This window comes from Grammomys surdaster, unplaced genomic scaffold (genome assembly GCF_004785775.1).
Source record: "Grammomys surdaster isolate TR1022 unplaced genomic scaffold, NIH_TR_1.0 234, whole genome shotgun sequence".
Lineage (NCBI taxonomy): Eukaryota > Metazoa > Chordata > Mammalia > Rodentia > Muridae > Grammomys > Grammomys surdaster.
This window is the reverse complement of record NW_021604679.1, coordinates 217,707-235,531: the sequence shown is the minus strand read 5'-3', so window position 1 is coordinate 235,531 and position 17,825 is coordinate 217,707. Positions and strand designations below refer to the sequence as shown.

General features: G+C 35.6%; 1 protein-coding gene across 5 annotated transcripts in view; it reads right to left on the bottom strand.

Moving 5' to 3' along the window:
- Nucleotides 1-290: 290 nt before the first annotated feature.
- LOC114626377 (complement factor H-related protein 4-like) overlaps nucleotides 291-17,825 on the bottom strand; it is a 79,944-nt gene continuing 62,409 nt past the window's right edge. For all 5 annotated transcript variants that reach the window (XM_028773763.1, XM_028773765.1, XM_028773764.1 and 2 more), the window contains 3 exons: nucleotides 4,882-5,058; nucleotides 2,906-3,088; nucleotides 291-775 (listed from right to left, as the gene is read on the bottom strand). In XM_028773763.1, coding sequence (XP_028629596.1) covers nucleotides 579-775; nucleotides 2,906-3,088; nucleotides 4,882-5,058 — 557 coding nt within the window. In that variant the 3' untranslated portion in view covers nucleotides 291-578. The remainder of the gene's footprint in view (nucleotides 776-2,905; nucleotides 3,089-4,881; nucleotides 5,059-17,825) is intronic.

Below are 17,825 nucleotides of genomic sequence, written 5' to 3'. Positions count from 1 at the left end.
ATTAAAATTTAAGTCATTTGCATAATTTCTTGAAAAATTTTAAAGTATGAAAGTAACATATTTAGAAGTTCATTCAAAAAATTCTTTGTATTTATTAATTAGGAACAAAAGCAATATACAGAATTACTTATATTCACTAGTAATATAAACTAAGACATTTTCTTATATATTTGTGAAATGACAACAGTTTTGAAGACTGAGAACATGTTTTGTTTTCACTGTGAATCAGAGCCTTATACCAAAAGGCATAGTAGAAGCTTTGAAAGATTTGGGAGAGTGGTGGATAGAGCCAGATAGAGAAGTAATTACATCTAATTACTACTACTGTTTTTTTTTTTTTTTTGCTAGGATAGATCACATTTTGATTTAGAAGCTTTAAAGAAAATTCTTTGCCTTGGTGTCTACAGTATCCCAGTTAGTTCTCAGATTAATCATCATGTATATACACACCAGCTTACACTTATGAATGGAAATGAGTTAAACAAGACTTTGAAAGTAAAGCTCTCACTGTATTGATAATATGCATGCATCTTAACTGAACAGAGGTGTATGCCTAAATTCTACTAAAACTTTTCATATTATTTTGTGCAAGTGGGATAATTGATGTAACCGTTAATGCACATTGTAGTTAATGGTTGAGACGTTGCCAGATGATGTCCACTTTTACACTTAAATTCTTGAATCTCTCCGGATTGGTAATACTGCTTTTGTTTTTCTTCCCACCTGAAAGTTATGTTACGTTTTCCCATAATTTCTATTGATATTATACATGGATCTAAAAGAAAAAATATACCATTAAATATCAATACATGAAACTTCAGAGATCCAGTTTTTAAGTAGAGTGTACTTGTTATATATTTAAGGCATTCTTTGACAAACTCTTTAAGAGACCTATAAGGACAGCACATAGAGTTAAGTAAATATAGAGCATTAAATGATATAAACGTGATGTTTAATGTGATAATTTGATCTCATCATCAAGCATTCTTAACATCAGTAACTTACCTTTAAGGGTATTCATGGTTGTCTACCTTGATTTGGGTGGTGGGCAAAGTTATACGATTTGAGGTTTGACTTATATATGGTACTCAAATCTAATGTTCAATGATATGACCATTATTAATAATATTGCAAGTAGGAACCTGACCATAATTGCCTTCACAATATTCATGATATATTCACTAAAAAGTAACTATAAATGCATCATTAATTTTATTTTGATAATTTTTAAAAAACAAATCTATTAAATAACAAAACTGGCTAAGTGACAAGAATGGTTGAAAAGCAGCTTTTCCAATCACTATCTTGGCTTACATCATATAAATATACTACATTGTCTTTAGGCATTCAACAATTTATGGGAATATAGACAATTTTCTTGTCTTAGATTCTATCAAGTAGCACTGTATAATTAACATATATTTGGAGGTTAAGTAGGCTAATTTTATTTCCTTTTCGTATATAGGAAAAGACAGGTACAGGAATGGTATATAGATTTTAAAGCAATTTCTGAATTATTCTCCATAGTAACTACACAAAATCACACCTTATTAACAGATTTCTCTACATGAGCATTTGTTATTTTAAGGTTTTTTTTTTCCATTAAGAATTCTAACTAAATGATAAAGTATCTCATTGTGACTTTGACAGGCAGTACCATGAGAAGTAATGAAATTAAGCATTATTTTCCTCACTGATATATTTATGCATTTATTTATTTTTGATAAATGTCTGTTCCTTTTGCCTCAGTTTTGTAGGGTTGCTTACATTCTAAAAATGGATTTGAATATTCTTGTGATTTCTTGCCAGGGAAAACCCCTATGTTATATATGCAAACTCCTGACAATGAATTAACTGACAATCATTTTTTCCAGTTCTACAGTCTGTCTGTTAGTTGAATTGATCCTCTTCTTTGCTATGCAGGAGCATTTCAATGATAAACTTCACTGCTAACGGTTTTCTTTTTCTTTCTCTCTCTTTTTTTTTTTGTCTGTTCTTTGGGATCCCATTCAAATAGTCAGAGTCCCAGCCTACTTAAGTGTTTTCCCTTGTAGTTACAGCACTTTTGTTCTTACATGTATGTCTTTGCTTTTTAGTTGATTTTCTTTCCCACAGAATAAAACAGGAATCAATTTAATCATCTCCACGTGTATTTTGCCTTTCCCTGTATTATTTATTGAAGATGCTACCCTTTTCCCCAATGTATGTTTTTGAAACTCTACCAAGATCAATTACCTATAGATGCATAGATCAATTTCTCCAAAATACATTCCCTTTCTGTGCATCAGTTTTATCCCAGTGCCAGAATCCTCTGGTTACTGTAGCTAGCTACTGGTGTACCTTGAAATAAGGTATTATAATAGCTCCAGATTTTTTCCGCTATGTTTAAATTCCTTTTACTTGTACTGATTTTATTGTACTTCCATACAAATTTTAGATTTATTTTTTATATTGTATGAAATATGTTTCCCATATTTTAATAGAGTTTCATAGTCTGCTAGTTGCATTGGGAAACATGAACATTTTAATATTAATTTTCCCAATCCTGTAATACAGATTTCTCAATTTTAATTTTGTGAAATCCTTTCATCAATAAACTTTAGCACTCAGAAGTCATTAAGTTCTTTTGAATTTATAGGTAGATTATTTTTAATTACTGTGAATGAGATTGTTTTATTGTTACTTCTCATAAAATTAGAATTAATATACAGAACAAAGCTAGTTTTGTATATTGATACCCATTTAGATTCTTAATCAGATTTGTTTTAAGTTCTTAAATTTGAGTACCTCTTTGGAGGTACTATAGATTACCACATATGGCAATCTATACACTCAAAATGAGTTGACTTCAGCCTTCATATTGGAATATTGACTTTCCCAGGATCTATAAGAACAAGTTACTTACGTAAACATTTTGGTGGCTCTGACCACTCTCCACTTATACATATTATTGTCTTGTTGCCTTGCAATTTGTATAAAGACTGGCATTGATATTCAACTGATGATGGTGGTATATATACTGGTAGTGGGAAGGATGTGATGTCTCCATTCTCAATAGGTGGAGGGGGACCACATATCTTTGTTGAATCTAAAAAGACAACATTTGAAATTTTGAAAGGTCAAGTCAAAGTATTGGTTTAAAAAGATCCAATAAACATACAGTGCTAAACGTAAGGTCAAGACTTTAATGATTTCATGCTGCAATATAGACTGCTTGAAGAAATTTTAATCATATAAGCTGATAGTTAAAGGTCAAGCTCTTTCTCCATTCTCATTTAAAGCACTTACTCAACCAGAGCAAGCATGTCTGCTCTGAAGCCTTCCAGTGATAGATGTCTTATCAGCTGCTGAACAGATAAATGTCAGTGTAGACAGGTAGTTTCTTCGTTTTTAAGACATTAAAGTATTTACTGATTCTTTCTACACATTTTCTTGTTCTTGTCATTTTTTTTTGTAGAAATACAAATTTATTGACAAGAGATAAATTAGACTCCCTGGCTTCCTGATAGGGTCAAGGTGAGTATGGGCACCTATATATTATACTTGTACTTCTGGCTACCTGGAAGTAGGTGGAACCACCTTAGCTGTCTGGAAGAGCTTCAGAACAATGGAGTCAGTTGTAAGAGACATTATCATAAATATTGAGCTATCTCTATGATGGGTAGGGTTTGGTGATGCAACTGTCTTTGAGTCATTTCTGTTCTTATAAATAAACCGTCACCTATATTTCTATAAGTAACTTCAATACAACTAGTGTTTTACCACATCGGACTTTGGTGGTATTTGTATATTGGTGTGCTCTAGGCATATTATATGGTTTGAGTAAATGTTTGTGTATCATCTCAACAGGAATTTTTTTTCATATAACAGTATTGTATATAAATAATTTCATATTAATTTTCATCTCATTTATATAATGCTAGACCTGACCCTAAGACCATAGCTTGGCCAAGTTTTGTCCCAATGAACTAATACTCTCATCCTTGCATTTATTTTAGCATTATACTGTAGAAAGTTCTGATTTGATAACATTGCAGTTTTTATTCTCAGTAAAAGTAATGATTTTCATTTGTTTAGTTTGATATTATTATTTGGTGTTTATGCATTTCCTCTTTGTTTGTGATGTCTTCCTGTGTAACCCAGACTTATCTGGAATTAGAGGCCTTATGCTTCTTTATCCCAAGTGCTAAGATTATATGTCTGTGCCACTCTGCTAGTTGACATCCTTAATGAATTAAATTTGTGTATATCCTTGAGATGAAAATCAAGTTTCTCAGTCGCTGCTATTATTCTTTCAATTTGTCTGCACTACAAATCGTCTTTCATCGTCCTTCGTCACATTGTTCAAGTTTGCATGATCTCATTTTATACTACAGATTATAATTTTAGTAATATGTAATTTAATTAAAAAATTAAGAGCTTGTATTTGTGATACTAAAAACAATTATGGCCAAATAAGATATATATCACACCTGATGAATGTATTATTTAAAAAATAGATTATCAAGCCAGTGAGAAGAGTTACTCAATGACAGTTCTTGCCTCTAAGCCTGGTGACCTGAGTTCAATGTTAAGGACTCCATGATGAACAGAGTGAGCTATCTCTCACAAGCATCTGGCATCTGACATCTGTATGTGCAACGTGGTTTACACACATCCACAAACACACACATGCATGCAAATATGCACAGAATAAATTAATATATTAAAGTAATACAGACAAGTATTATCATCTTTGTCCTTCAAAAATCTTCTTCATAGTCTATTTTTCTTAGTTTATATTAAATCTGATAGAAGATTCTGAGAAATTTAATTTTTTAAGTTAAACATAAATATTTAATTTTCTTCTGTGAGCAAAATTGTAGAGACAACAGTACTCACCATAACATGAGGGCTTATCAGACCATTCATCATGAGTACAAGTTATCGAGCCTTCGGTATGATTATATTTGTTTACGTATCCAACTTGACATTCATAGTCTAATTTGTCATTGAGTTTAAACCATGTGCTATCATTCTTAGTTCCAGCATTTTCAAACACAGGTATATCACACGACTCTAATGTAAAATAAAATAGAAGATTTAATTTCTAATGTGTCGTTGAATAATCTGAATAATTCTCATATCAAGATAAAAGGTATTATAGGTTAATGTATTCTAACATTGAATTCTGCATAAAATCCTTCTATGAAATCCAACCAAAGACTTCTCTCTCTCTCTCTCTCTCTCTCTCTCTCTCTCTCTCTCTCTCTGCCACCCTCCTGGCTCCCCTCCCCATGCCCTGAATACACTCTATTCTATGCTATAAAAAAAGAAAGATATCCAACCAAAACAGTTATTAAAATGAAAAAGGTTTCTATATAGCATTTATCTCTTCACTTAAGCTTCAAAATTTAAAAATAATTTCACAGGTCAAATTTACTCATATTTATGACATGATACAAATAAATAGACAAGTTAAGATGTACATTATATTTTTAGGAAAGCATGATAGCATTTTTGTGTCCCATATTTAGTCCCATATTTAGTAAGTTCCCCCCAATAAAGTCCCATATTTAGTAGTTAACATGAAATATAGAATTCAGAAAAGTAGATTAGCTTAATATTACAATAATTCATTGTAGTATATCAAGGGTTTTCTTTTTACCAATAAAAATCCAATGTAGGCTTATTATTTATAATTTAATATAAATGAATATTACATGGGAATAATTTTAATCACTTTTCTTTAATAGTATCCTGTAAAAGCATGATGAATGAAAAATAAAAATTAAAAAAGCAATGAATTCTTTGAAGAGTCTTTTTCTTTAAATTATGTTGAATAGTTCTTGAACAATATCACTTGCTAGCTTTCTAATAAGTATGATAAGATTTTATAACTAATAATATAGGTAAGATATTGATAGATGCTCACATGATGAAAAGAATGAGGTGACTCTTAAAAGCATTTGACATCTATGTGGTCAAATGTGGTGAACATATATCCATAAACACATACATGCATGCAAATATACACAGGATTAATAAATACAATGAAATAATAGAAACAAATATTATCCATTTTGGGCATACGCAGTAGCTGGAACCAGCGTAGCTGTTGGGAACAGCTTCAGACCAATGGAATCAGTTGGAAGAGACATTCTCCAACATGTTGAGCCTTCTGCAGGCTGTGTCGTGTGCCAGCTACTTCCAGGCAACTGGTGGCAAAAGTATAATATATAGGTGTCCATGCTCACCTTGACCTTATCAGGAAACTAGAGGGCTCAATTTACCTCTAGTCAATAAATGTGTGTTTGTACAAAAAAGAATGACAATGAAAATCAAGATATGTGATAGAGGAACAGCAAATACTCCAGTGACTTGAAAATAAAGAAACTCTGCCTGCCTGTGTTGAAATTTATATAGATAAGAACTAACCAATGAATAAGATAAAGATTAAGAACTAATTATTCTTAGAAAACTTTCATTAGTTCTTAAAACAAAGGAAATATTCTTTCTTTTTTTTAAAGATTGATCTATTCATTTTATGTACATGAGTACAACTGTCACTGTCTTCGGACACACCAGAAGAGGGCATCGGATCCCATTACAGATGGTTGTGAGCCACCATGTGGATGCTGGGAACCAGGGCCTCTGGAAGAGCAGTCAGTGCTCTTTACTGCTGAGACATCTCTCCAGCACACCACTTACTCTTAAATTCTTTCTAATGATTATTATTTCAACACAGCCTATTCCATTACTTAAGTACCAGTGGAATTTTGTTGATTAAATTTGGATTACCCTCATATATTTAACACTTTCAATATGCCATTTTAAAAGAATCTATCTTCTTGCCTTGAGTACCTCAAATTCTGTATTCGCAACTTTGCATTCTGATTTTCTCTAAGTACTTTCTATCTTCCCATCTCTGTATTACCAATCTTGGGCAGTAGTTCTTGTAGCTGAGACTTGCTTATGTATCTTTATTTAGTTTCATCTATATGCTAATAACTCTCCAACCCATCTGTCAATCTCTGCTACTATCCTGGCTTCAGCCTTGTTTAGTCAGCTGCCACCTTATCTCTTTCAATATTGTGAAGGCATCTCAAATTAAGATTATATAAAACTAAACTTACCCCTTATTTCCTAAAACTACTATTCCTACATGAAAAAATGATAATTGGAATATAAATTTTGATCAAAACCACAGAAATTTCCTACTATCTGAAAATATTTTTTCTTTCCAATATCAAGATATGTGGAAAGATTTCCTAAGAGGGCAACATTCAGAAATGGACTTTTAACCTGGGGACAGGTCACTATGACTCTGCCTATGATTCACTTGTCCTTATCTAAGTTGGTACTATCCACCAAGGCTACCTATTTACAAGGTCTATGACTACTCAGGCTGGTAAATTTCCACAAAAGCTGCCTGTTGACATTAGCTTATAGCCATCTATTTCAATGTTTTTTCACAGAGACCCAAGACTTGGTGTTAGTATACATGTATGACAGGTCTATTGCTGATTTTAGGCCTATGGCTGATTTTAGGCCTTCAGTGTATAAGCAGGACTGCCCCTGACATCTCCTTTCTTCTATAAATATAGAAGGGCTGTGGTGATTCTAATCTTTCGAAGGCGGAGATAGAGGCCTGACCTCCAGTAATTGAAGGGGACCTTGTAATGGCTCTGGTCCCCCTGTCGTCCTTCACCCAGCCAATAGCCTGTTATGAGAGATATCTGTAGCCCCCTGAACACTCATGCTCCAGTGTCATCCCCTTCCCCACATCCTGCCTTTTTGTGTTGTAACCCCTGTGTGAATAAGTAAAAATTATGATTTGATTTAAAAATAAAAATAAAAAAGTTATCACATATTCTAGGATTTAAAACATGGACATGCATCTTAGCTAAACATTTCACCTTTACCTTTGGGAACAAGGCTTTAATATGCATGCAGAACACCTTTAAAAATGTCAGCTGGTCAAAGAATCCTTTAAGATCTAAAATTATGCTGGGCAGTGGTGGCCCACGCCTTTAATCCCAACACTTGGGAAGCAGAGGCAGGCAGACTTTTGAGTTCGAGGCCAGCCTCGTCTACAGAGTGAGTTCCAGGACAGCCAGGGCTACACAGAGAAACCGTGTCTCGAAAAACCAAAACAAACAAACAAAAAACAAAAACAACAACAACAACAAACCCTAAAATTATATGATATTTTAAAGCATTAGAAGGGAAGGCATAAGTCCAAAGAAAACAAATACTGGTGTAAAAAATTTAAATTTAAAACTTACCTTTCAAATGAAACAACATCATCCTCATAAAAGGAGAATAAAACTTTTATACATCAGTAATATAATGGGAGTAATACAATGACGTACTCACTAATGCATGAGGCTTGAACTGCCCATCTATTTTTCAGGCAGCCAATTGATACTGATGATTCTCTACTTGCTTCTACATATCTCTAGTTACACCTATACTGTGCTTTCTTATTAAGAGCATGCATGTAAAATTATATTCAGAAAGAAATCCATTCTCAATTTCTATATTTGACTTTGAACACGTCTCAAAATGGAAAAGAGTGAGAAAAAGGTCAATGTATGCTTAGACCATGCTTGGCTTAGGAGCTACCATAGAATACTATAAAAATAGCCATTAGTCCTTTGTGCACAGACATGGAATAATAAAAATCATTCACATTGCTGGGCAAAAATACAACCCCTGTCTACAAAAACAAATTGTAGGTTTAAAGATATACAATGATCTTCTGCTGTGAATTTTTTCTAACAAAGCAATATTTAAACCATTCATAATTTTTTGTAAAAATGTATTAGATATTTTCAAGTAAATAGTCCTATAGAAGATCAGAACACACACACATGCACACACACACACATATAACACATACATCACACACACATATATATGTGAGTGATATATATACATATATATGTATATATATATATATATGTATGCTATATATATGTGTGTGTGCATATGTGAAAATAAATTGATTCCCTTACAAACAGATTCATTTATCCAATTAGGGTTTTAGGAGTTGAGTGATAATCTCAGAAAATTTATCCACATAAGTGGTACAAACTTCAGTATGGCAAAATTTGAAAACTCATTATAAGTGCATGCCTAAAATAAAGTAGATGTTAAGGTTCAAAGAAGATCAGAAGAAACAATAAATTTATTGAATCTTCTTATGCCACAATGATGATTCCTCAATTCCTGTGCAACTGAACATGAAAGTGTACTAGTAAATCTCTCAGTTATATTTTCCATCAGCTGGATAATAAATATTTCATTATGAATTGTACAAAATAAAAGTAAATTGCATGAAAAATTAACTTACAAAAGAAATTGTAAAAGTAGACTTTTTTCAGTTAATCAATTTCATTATAATACACAAATTGCTTCATTAGGAATGAGTAGGAAATCAAATAAGAAAAGATTAAATATTTTATGTAAATCTCAAAGAAAATATTAGACAAAATATTGTGTGGAAGCACTAAGTAGTAAAGAGACAAGAACACTATCACACAGCTGGAAAAGAATAAATAATAAAATTCAGTAAAGAATAAAATTCAGTATGTGTATTTACTTTGTTAACTTGGAAAAGCAAGTAAATATTAACACAATCACAAATTGTGAAAACCTAAAACGATGAACTGAAATCAAGCAGAAACCAAATAAGGGAAAGGTACAGTGTGGCAGTGGGGTTGGCCTAATTCAAACTAATTTGCCTAGCTAGATAGAACAGTTCTTTTTTTTTCCAGTTAAATGTTCAACATCTTTAGTCATCAGAGAAATGCAAATCAAAACAACCTGGAGATTCCACTTCACACAAGTCAAAATGGCTAAGATTAAAAACTCAGATGACAGCAGATGCTGGCAAGGATGTGGAGAAAGAGGAACACTCCTCCATTGTTGGTGGAATTGTAAGCTTGTACAACCACCCTGGAAATCAGTCTGGCGGTTCCTCAGAAAATTGGACATAGTATTACCTGTGGACCCAGTGATACCACTCCTGGGCATATACCCAGAAGATGCTCTAACATATAATTAGGACATATGCTCCACTATGTTCATAGCAGCCTTATCTACAATAGCCAGAAGCTGGAAAGAACCCAACCCAGATGTCCTTCAACAAAGAAATGTATACAGAAAATGTGGTACATTTACACAATGGAGTATTACTCAGCTATTAAAAACAATTTATTCATGAAATTCTTAGGCAAATTGATGGAACTAGAAAATATCATCCTGAGTGAGGTAACCCAATCACAAAAGAATACACATAGTATGCACTCATTGATAAGTGGTTATTAGCCCCAAATCTCACAATACCCAAGACATACCTCACAGACCACATGAAGCCCAAGAAAAAGAAAGACTAAAATGTGGTGCTTCGGTCCTTCTTAGAAGGAGTAACAAAATACTCACAGGAGCAAATATGAGACAATGTGTGGGGCAGAAACTGGAGGAGAGACCATCCAGAGACTGCCTTACCTGAAGATCCCTCCCAGATGCAATCACTATATGCAAACACTGCTGTGTATGTCCAGATGTGCATGCTGACAGGAGCCTGATATAGCTGTCTCCTGAGAGGCACTGCCAGAGCCTGACATATTCAGTGGCGGATGCTCACAGCTAACCATCAAACTGACTACAGGGTTCCCAATGGAGGAATTAGAGAGACGACTGAAAGAGTTAAAGGGGCTCGTGGCCCCATAGGGAGAGCAACTATACCAACAAACCAGAGCTCCCAGGGTCTAAACATCTAGCCTGGGAACACACATGGAGGGACCCATGTCTCTAGCTGTATTTGTAGGGCATCCGTGGGAAAGAAGGGCCTTGGTTCCTTGAAGCCTGGATGTCCCTGTGAGGGGAAATCTGAGGGAGGGGAGGTGGGAGTGGGTCAGTAGGTGGGGCACACCCTCATAGAAATAGGAGGGCGAATGGGTCCCTGGGGGTAAGGAATGGGGAAAGGGGATAACATCTGAAATGTAGATAAATAAAGTACCCAATTAAAAAAAGAAAAACAAACAAACAAACAAACAAATAATGGAACTGGCTATGGCAGTCGAACATTTGAGACTCTTTAGTGGCAATTTAACATTACCCATATTACGGGGATTCCTTATAATTGTCAAGGACAAGAGACTGTGGAACAGGCCCATAGAACTTTAAAACAATATCTTCATAAAATATAAAAGGGGGAGATATACCCCCATACACCACAAATTTATTTAAATCGTATTCTTTTTACTTTTATTTTAAAGTTTTTTTCTTTTTTTAAAAATTTGGATGTTAAGAAACTTTCTGCCAAGTGTCTATGGTGCTCTAAAACTAGGCATACTTATGCATAGGTGAAAGGGAAAGATCCACTTACTGGCATAAAGAATGACCCCTATCAAGTATTAAATAGGGGGAAGAGGGTATGTTTGTGTTTTTTCTACAGGATGCAAAAGGAGCATGGTGGCTCCAGAGTGATGGGTGAGACATGCTGATGCCAGGACAAAGAATGATGCTGACCTGTGAGCTTGCTAGTGCCCTGACATTCATGATTGGGAAGCTGTATTGCACATAAGTTCTAGATCCACCATTGCTTAACTGTACCCCTGATGGGACAAGCTGCCTTGCCCCAAGTTCTTAGACCTTGTGGAACAGAGAATCACAAAGAGAGGATAGAACAGTTCTAAATGACGTTTATTCAGCTCGGTAGTAAGTGGAGCTTATGGTTGTTCACTTTCTTAAGATTAACAAATCTCAGAACATGCAGAGCATAATAGGGTATGTTGGCAGCATCACCTTGTTCTGACTCAAGTTATTGTTCTGCTTCAATAACTGGCAGGAGTGAAACAAAATGGCTACAGCTAGGATAGCAGGTCTCATCAACCCTCTTGAGTTGCCCCAGTGAATCAATTCTTTAACTCAAAAATTTCCTCTGAGAATCGGGGTTCTTTTTGCCTTAGCATTTCAGCTTGTTGTGTGGGACAATGGATGACACATTCTTCTGTAATTACTTCCAGCTGACATTAGGACTTTGTTATCCGGGTCCCCAAAAAAGCTTAAAGTCTAGTTAAAGGCTGGGCAATGGGGCATTTATCAGAAGCATCTGATTAGTTGATCCAGCTGAAGGATAGGGAACAATTATGTTGGTTGGACCAGTTTATATCTGCTTTCAGCAAGTCAGAGTTCAGAAGCTTGCAGTTCACAGGTTATTGCTGGATGGTGTCTGACAACGAGATGACAATCTGTTGGGACAAATATAGACTACAGCAGAAGTTAAAACTAGGGGGAAAATCCCATTTTTAAAAACTGGTGGTTGGGACTTCTGGTCTGGGCCCAAGCATAGAGCAGATCCCGGGTGGCAGCTCTGCACCCAACCTCACAAAACCCAGAGGAAGAGGGCTTCCCAGGAGTTCTTACCTGGGCAGTATCTCAGGTAAAAATGAATCACCCGTGATGTCTGCTCTTATAAGTTCTAATCCAGATGCTGGCCTCCAAACTTATAATACTCAGACCTTCGATGGGCCATTGACAAGGATATCAAACAGCTAGAGATTGACTTCACTAATCTGAAGAAATCCCTCGTTTTGCTGTCTGAAGAGACCCCCCCCCAAAATTGCAAAGGACTTTATTGGACTTGATTTACTCTTATACAATAGAAAAGGCTGTGTACAGCTCTCTACTGTGTACATCCCTTAAAGAAGAATGTTGCTTTTACATAGACAAGACAGGGATGGTTAAAGAGAGCATGAAAAAGGTCAGAGAAGGCCCTGAGAAAGGACAGAGAGAGAAAGAGAAAGATGAAAGCTGGTACAAGAATTGGTTTTCAACCTCTCTATGGTTGTCAACCCTACTTCCTCCCATCTTGGGACCATTAATTGGGTTATTTTTGCTTATTTCTTTTGGTCTCTGGGCCTTAAATAGGCTGACTAACTTTGTGAAACAACAGATAGATAATTTGGTAGCAAAACCTACTCAGATACATTATCATAAGTTAGCTATGGAAGACCACAAGACTCAAGATGAAGTTGTTACTCTATCCAGGGTGTTCTCAAAACCCATCTCCACCCAACCTAAAAGAGGGGACTTCCGCCCCTAGACCAAGCAGAGAGGGGCCACCGAGAATCCCCTCTGACTGGCAATCTGAATTTTTGCTTAGGCCGCGAGGCTAAGCACTGCAAGGGAATATAAATAAAAGTTAAAAATATCTCTCTGGGTTCCTTGAGGGACAATCCTGACTGCATAGGGGTTGATGTCAAAAGTATCCCCTCTCCAGAAAAAAGATATCAGGACGGGAATAGCTCTCACGCCTCACTGGACAACGACGGGGACTGTAGCCATTACAAGGTTCCCTTCAATTATTGTAGGTCAGGCCTCTTTCCCTGCCTTCGAAAGATTAGAATTGCCACAACCCTTCTATACTTATAGAAGGGAGGAGATGTCAGGAGCAGCCCTGCTTCTGCACTGAAGGCCTAAAATCAGCAATAGGCCTGTCATACATCTATGTTAACACAAAGTCTTGGGTCTCTGTGGAAAAACATTGAAACAGATGGCTATAAGGTATTGTAAACAGGCAGCTTTTGTGGAAATTTACCAACCTGAGTAGTCATAGACCTTGTAAATAGGTAGCCTTGGTGGATAATACCAACTTAGATAAGGACAAGTGAATCATAGGCTGAGTCATAGTGATCTGTCCCTGAACCTTCACCCAGCCATGTTCTGAAAGATATCGGTACTCCCCCCAAACACCCACACTCTGGTGTCATCCCCTTCCCACGTCCTGCCTTTTTGTGTTTATAACCCCCATGTGAATAAGTAAAAATTACAATTTGATTTAAAAGTAAATAAAAATAAAATTAAAAAAAAAAAGAACTGGTGGTTGTACTATCTGGAATCCAAATCTCATGGCTTTTTTGAGTCCCCGAAGCTTATGTAAATTTTAGTTTGAACAAAGATGATTTTTTTTAGCATGATGAGAAGCACCTTTAAAAAATAAGAGACAGGCTGGAGAGATGGCTCAGCAGTTAAGAGCACTGACTATTTTTCCAGAGGTCTTGAGTTCAATTCCCAGCAACTACACAGTGGCTCACAGCCATCTGTAATGGGATCTGATGCCGTGTTCTGGTGTGTCTGAAGACACCTACAGTGTACTCATATAAATAAAATTAACAAATCTTTAAAAAAAATAGGAGACTAAATAAGTTTAATATTGGAATTAACTGCATCAGTATTTAGCATGACTTCAAATATATTCTTGAATACATTAAAGAATTTGATTATTTAAAGGGTTACTATCAATCCCTATTTAGGTTTGAGCCTTAAAAAATCACAGTTTTGAATTGAAGGTCTTCTAGTACCAAAATAAAACTATAAACATAATACTTAAAGAGACTAGGAACTTTTCTGACCTTTATATGGTATAACGTTATAGTACACAACAGTTTCCCATTTAAGTTGAAGTCCGTGTCAGGACAGGAAAGAGTTAAGAAGGTGTGAAGAATGGCAAGCATTTTGGCTGAGGAAACTATTATTATCGAAAGGTAGATTTAGGAAGGGACAGGAGCCACAGCCTTACTGGACTTTAGGCAAACTGAAATGAAGGGAGTGTGGTATTCAAAAACCAGTGACTCTTAACCTTCTTACTATTGAAATCCTCTAAAAATTAAAATATCTAAATTGTGTTTAGTAATAGCAACATAAATTACTTTTGTAGGAGTAAAGACATAGAGCATAACCATAATTTTTAGAAGGCAAAACCAGGTTCTAACAGTTTAAAGAATTCATTGTCTCTAAAATCAGTAACAAGTGCATTATTTTGACCTTGTAAAGTTTGGTTTCCAGCAAGAAAAGTTCTTGTGTAGAAGTATAGTTCTTGTGTAGAAGAAGTACCATTTTCTTTCTGAATGGAGGTACAGCTTTAATATCTCATTAAATAAACATTGTTTTAAATTCTTTCTTTTTAAGTCTGTTTATTTTTTTAGGACAGGAATTACTTAAAAATATTATCCTAATTTAAAAGCATCTCTAGAGATCAGTTTCCTTGGTTGGCTCATGTCATGTATCATTGTCCAGAATAACTCCCACCCTGAGTTATGAGTTTTAGCGCATTTTTTCTTACAGATGTTACAGATTTTTAACCATACCCAATAACTTATAAGCCAATAATTTATAACCAAGATATGCAGAACATAGTAAACATCTATATCTAAGAGCAGTCAGAGAAAAATGATATAGTGGCCACATATATTTATACATTTAGAATAAACCAACAAAAATTTCCTTATTTTTCTAGCTGTAATCTCAAGGGAGGATCACCTTGGTACTTGCTGAATGCAATTCTCATGGGCACATAGGATATGTAGGAGGGCTAGCCATCATCTTTCTTGCTAGAGAACTGAGAAGCTGCTAGTGACCCTTTAAGAGCAGATCAAGCAGCTTTCTGGCTTGCTGTCAGCAGGTTCTAGGCAAGCAGCACGGTTCCAATGGCAGCACCAGTTTATCAGTATTTGTTGTTTCTAATCATTGAAATAAGTTAAAACTAAGTCAAGGGGTGAATGCCCAGGAGATGCAGTTTTAACCATTTTCTTTCTGAATATGAATCACACAGCAACAAGCAACTAAATGATGTTACAGACAAAATCTGACACACATGGACAGACTAGCTTGTTCAGGACAACCAATAAAGTTGGGGAGAAGAGGGGAGAGGCCAGATGTCCCATTGAAGCAACCCAAATATCACATAGTGAGGGGACTAAAGAAAGAGGAGAGATGTGCCAGCACCAACAACCACAAACAACAACAACAATAACAACAAAATGAAAATGGAAGACAAACACAAAGGAAATCAAGTTTCAAATACAAACAGTGCTGTGCATTGGGGCTCTCAGACAAGAGTCTTTATTAAGTCCATATCTAAAGGAGTGGATTGTAACCCCATCCCTACACCAAGAGGAACTGGAAGAAAAGTGCTACACCCAGTAGCTCTTCCTTGAGTCACCAAAAGGTACCAGAAACTAGTCCAAACTAAGGCCAAACCAAGAGAAACAGACAAACAAATAAAACCCCCAAACCAAAAGACAAACAAACAGAAAAAAAAAAAACCAGACCTCCTTGTGGAGGAGCCAGCTTGGTGGCATTCACTAGCAACAACTGAGGGGTGTTTGAGGGGAGGGGGCATTTCTGGTGGAGGGACCAATGTTGGGGTTTCAGAATCACTACACACATTGCTTGTACTCCAATCTCAGGTAAACAGACTGGTTTATTGAAAGCCCACACCAAGACTGATGGATCAAGGTCACAGCTTAGAATAGAGAACTGAGACTGAACCTGGAACATTTCTGGGGCCAGCTTATAAAGGGAAAAATCAATGAGCTCACACACAGCATGGCAGCATGGTTGGCCTTCACTCAAGCTACTTTGGCTAGCTACACAAAACAGTTCTAACTGACCTTCATTCTGATTGGTCATAAGAGGAGCTTATCACTGTAGAATTTCTTAATATTTGCAAACCTCAGAATTTGCAGAACAAATACGGTATGTGGTCAGTATAAAATTGTTCTGAGTCAAGTTATTCTTCTCCTTCAACTGGCTGGCATAGAACAAAATGGCTACAACTATGCTGGGGTGGGGGCAGACCTCAACAGTAGTTAGAAAAAGGAAGCACAAATTGAGAGAATGCTGGAACTGAAAAATCTAGGCTGTATCTCAACCTTAGTTTTGGGGTTCATCATGGAAGAAGGAACAGAAAGATTATGAGATCCAGAGAACTATGATATCCAGATATGTGCTATGAGATAGTGTCTTCTACATATGGTAGGGAAAGTGTACCCAGGAAATCTCAGAAATATGATGATGTAAATGACTTCAGTACAACATCAATTGACATGCCTACACATATGGATCAATTTTCACATTTACTATGACTAGATGAAAATTATATGTAATTAATATTTCCTAGGGAAGGAAACCCAATCTTAAGGAATGAGCCCTCCCAATAAGTTATCCAATCTCAAGTGATCAGGCTTAAATACATGAATAATCATGTAAATGATTATTACTAAATGATTTCAGAAGGTTTGTGTGTGTGTGTGTGCATGTAGAACAATTATAGTTAAAAAAGAGGTCATGAATTTGAGAGAGAATGAAAGAAGAGGTAGAGTGATAAAATGATGTAAGTATGGTACTCATGTATAAGAGATAGGTTTTTAAAGTTAACACATCTCTTAACTTTTCACTAGAGATGGTTTTAGTATATTTCTTTTAGCATATAGACCTACAAGTGACCCAAATGCATGAAATAAGATACTGTGTCTTTCATTCTTATATGGGATATCACTATCATATTTTTCTACCAAGTTTCAAAGAAAACTGCAGCAGAAAGGCAGAAAGAGGAGAAGAACCTGAAAATTTCAAGGTAGCAGCATTTTTAGACACAATAATTAAGAATCACTTATGAATTCAAATCGATTGTGGAAGTATGTACAAAGCTTGAACAAGTTCAAGCTAGGCCAATTCCAAGATGAAGAAGGGAGATTCTCAACCACAGCAGATGAGATATTTGCAATCCATAGCTACTTTATTAGGGAGAATCAGTTTTCTTTAAAATCATACCCCTATTAGCTACACTCCAGTGTAATATAACACATCCCAAAATATAAAACCAGCACAAATTAGAATTGATATTTTCACTGTAGAAGAAGAGGAGGAGGCAGAATAGAAGGAGAAGAATGAGGATGAGGAGGAGAAAGAGGAAGAGGAGGAAGAGGAGGAGGAGGAGGAGGACAAGGAGAAGGAGGAGAAGGAGGAGAAGGAGGAGAAGGAGGAGAAGG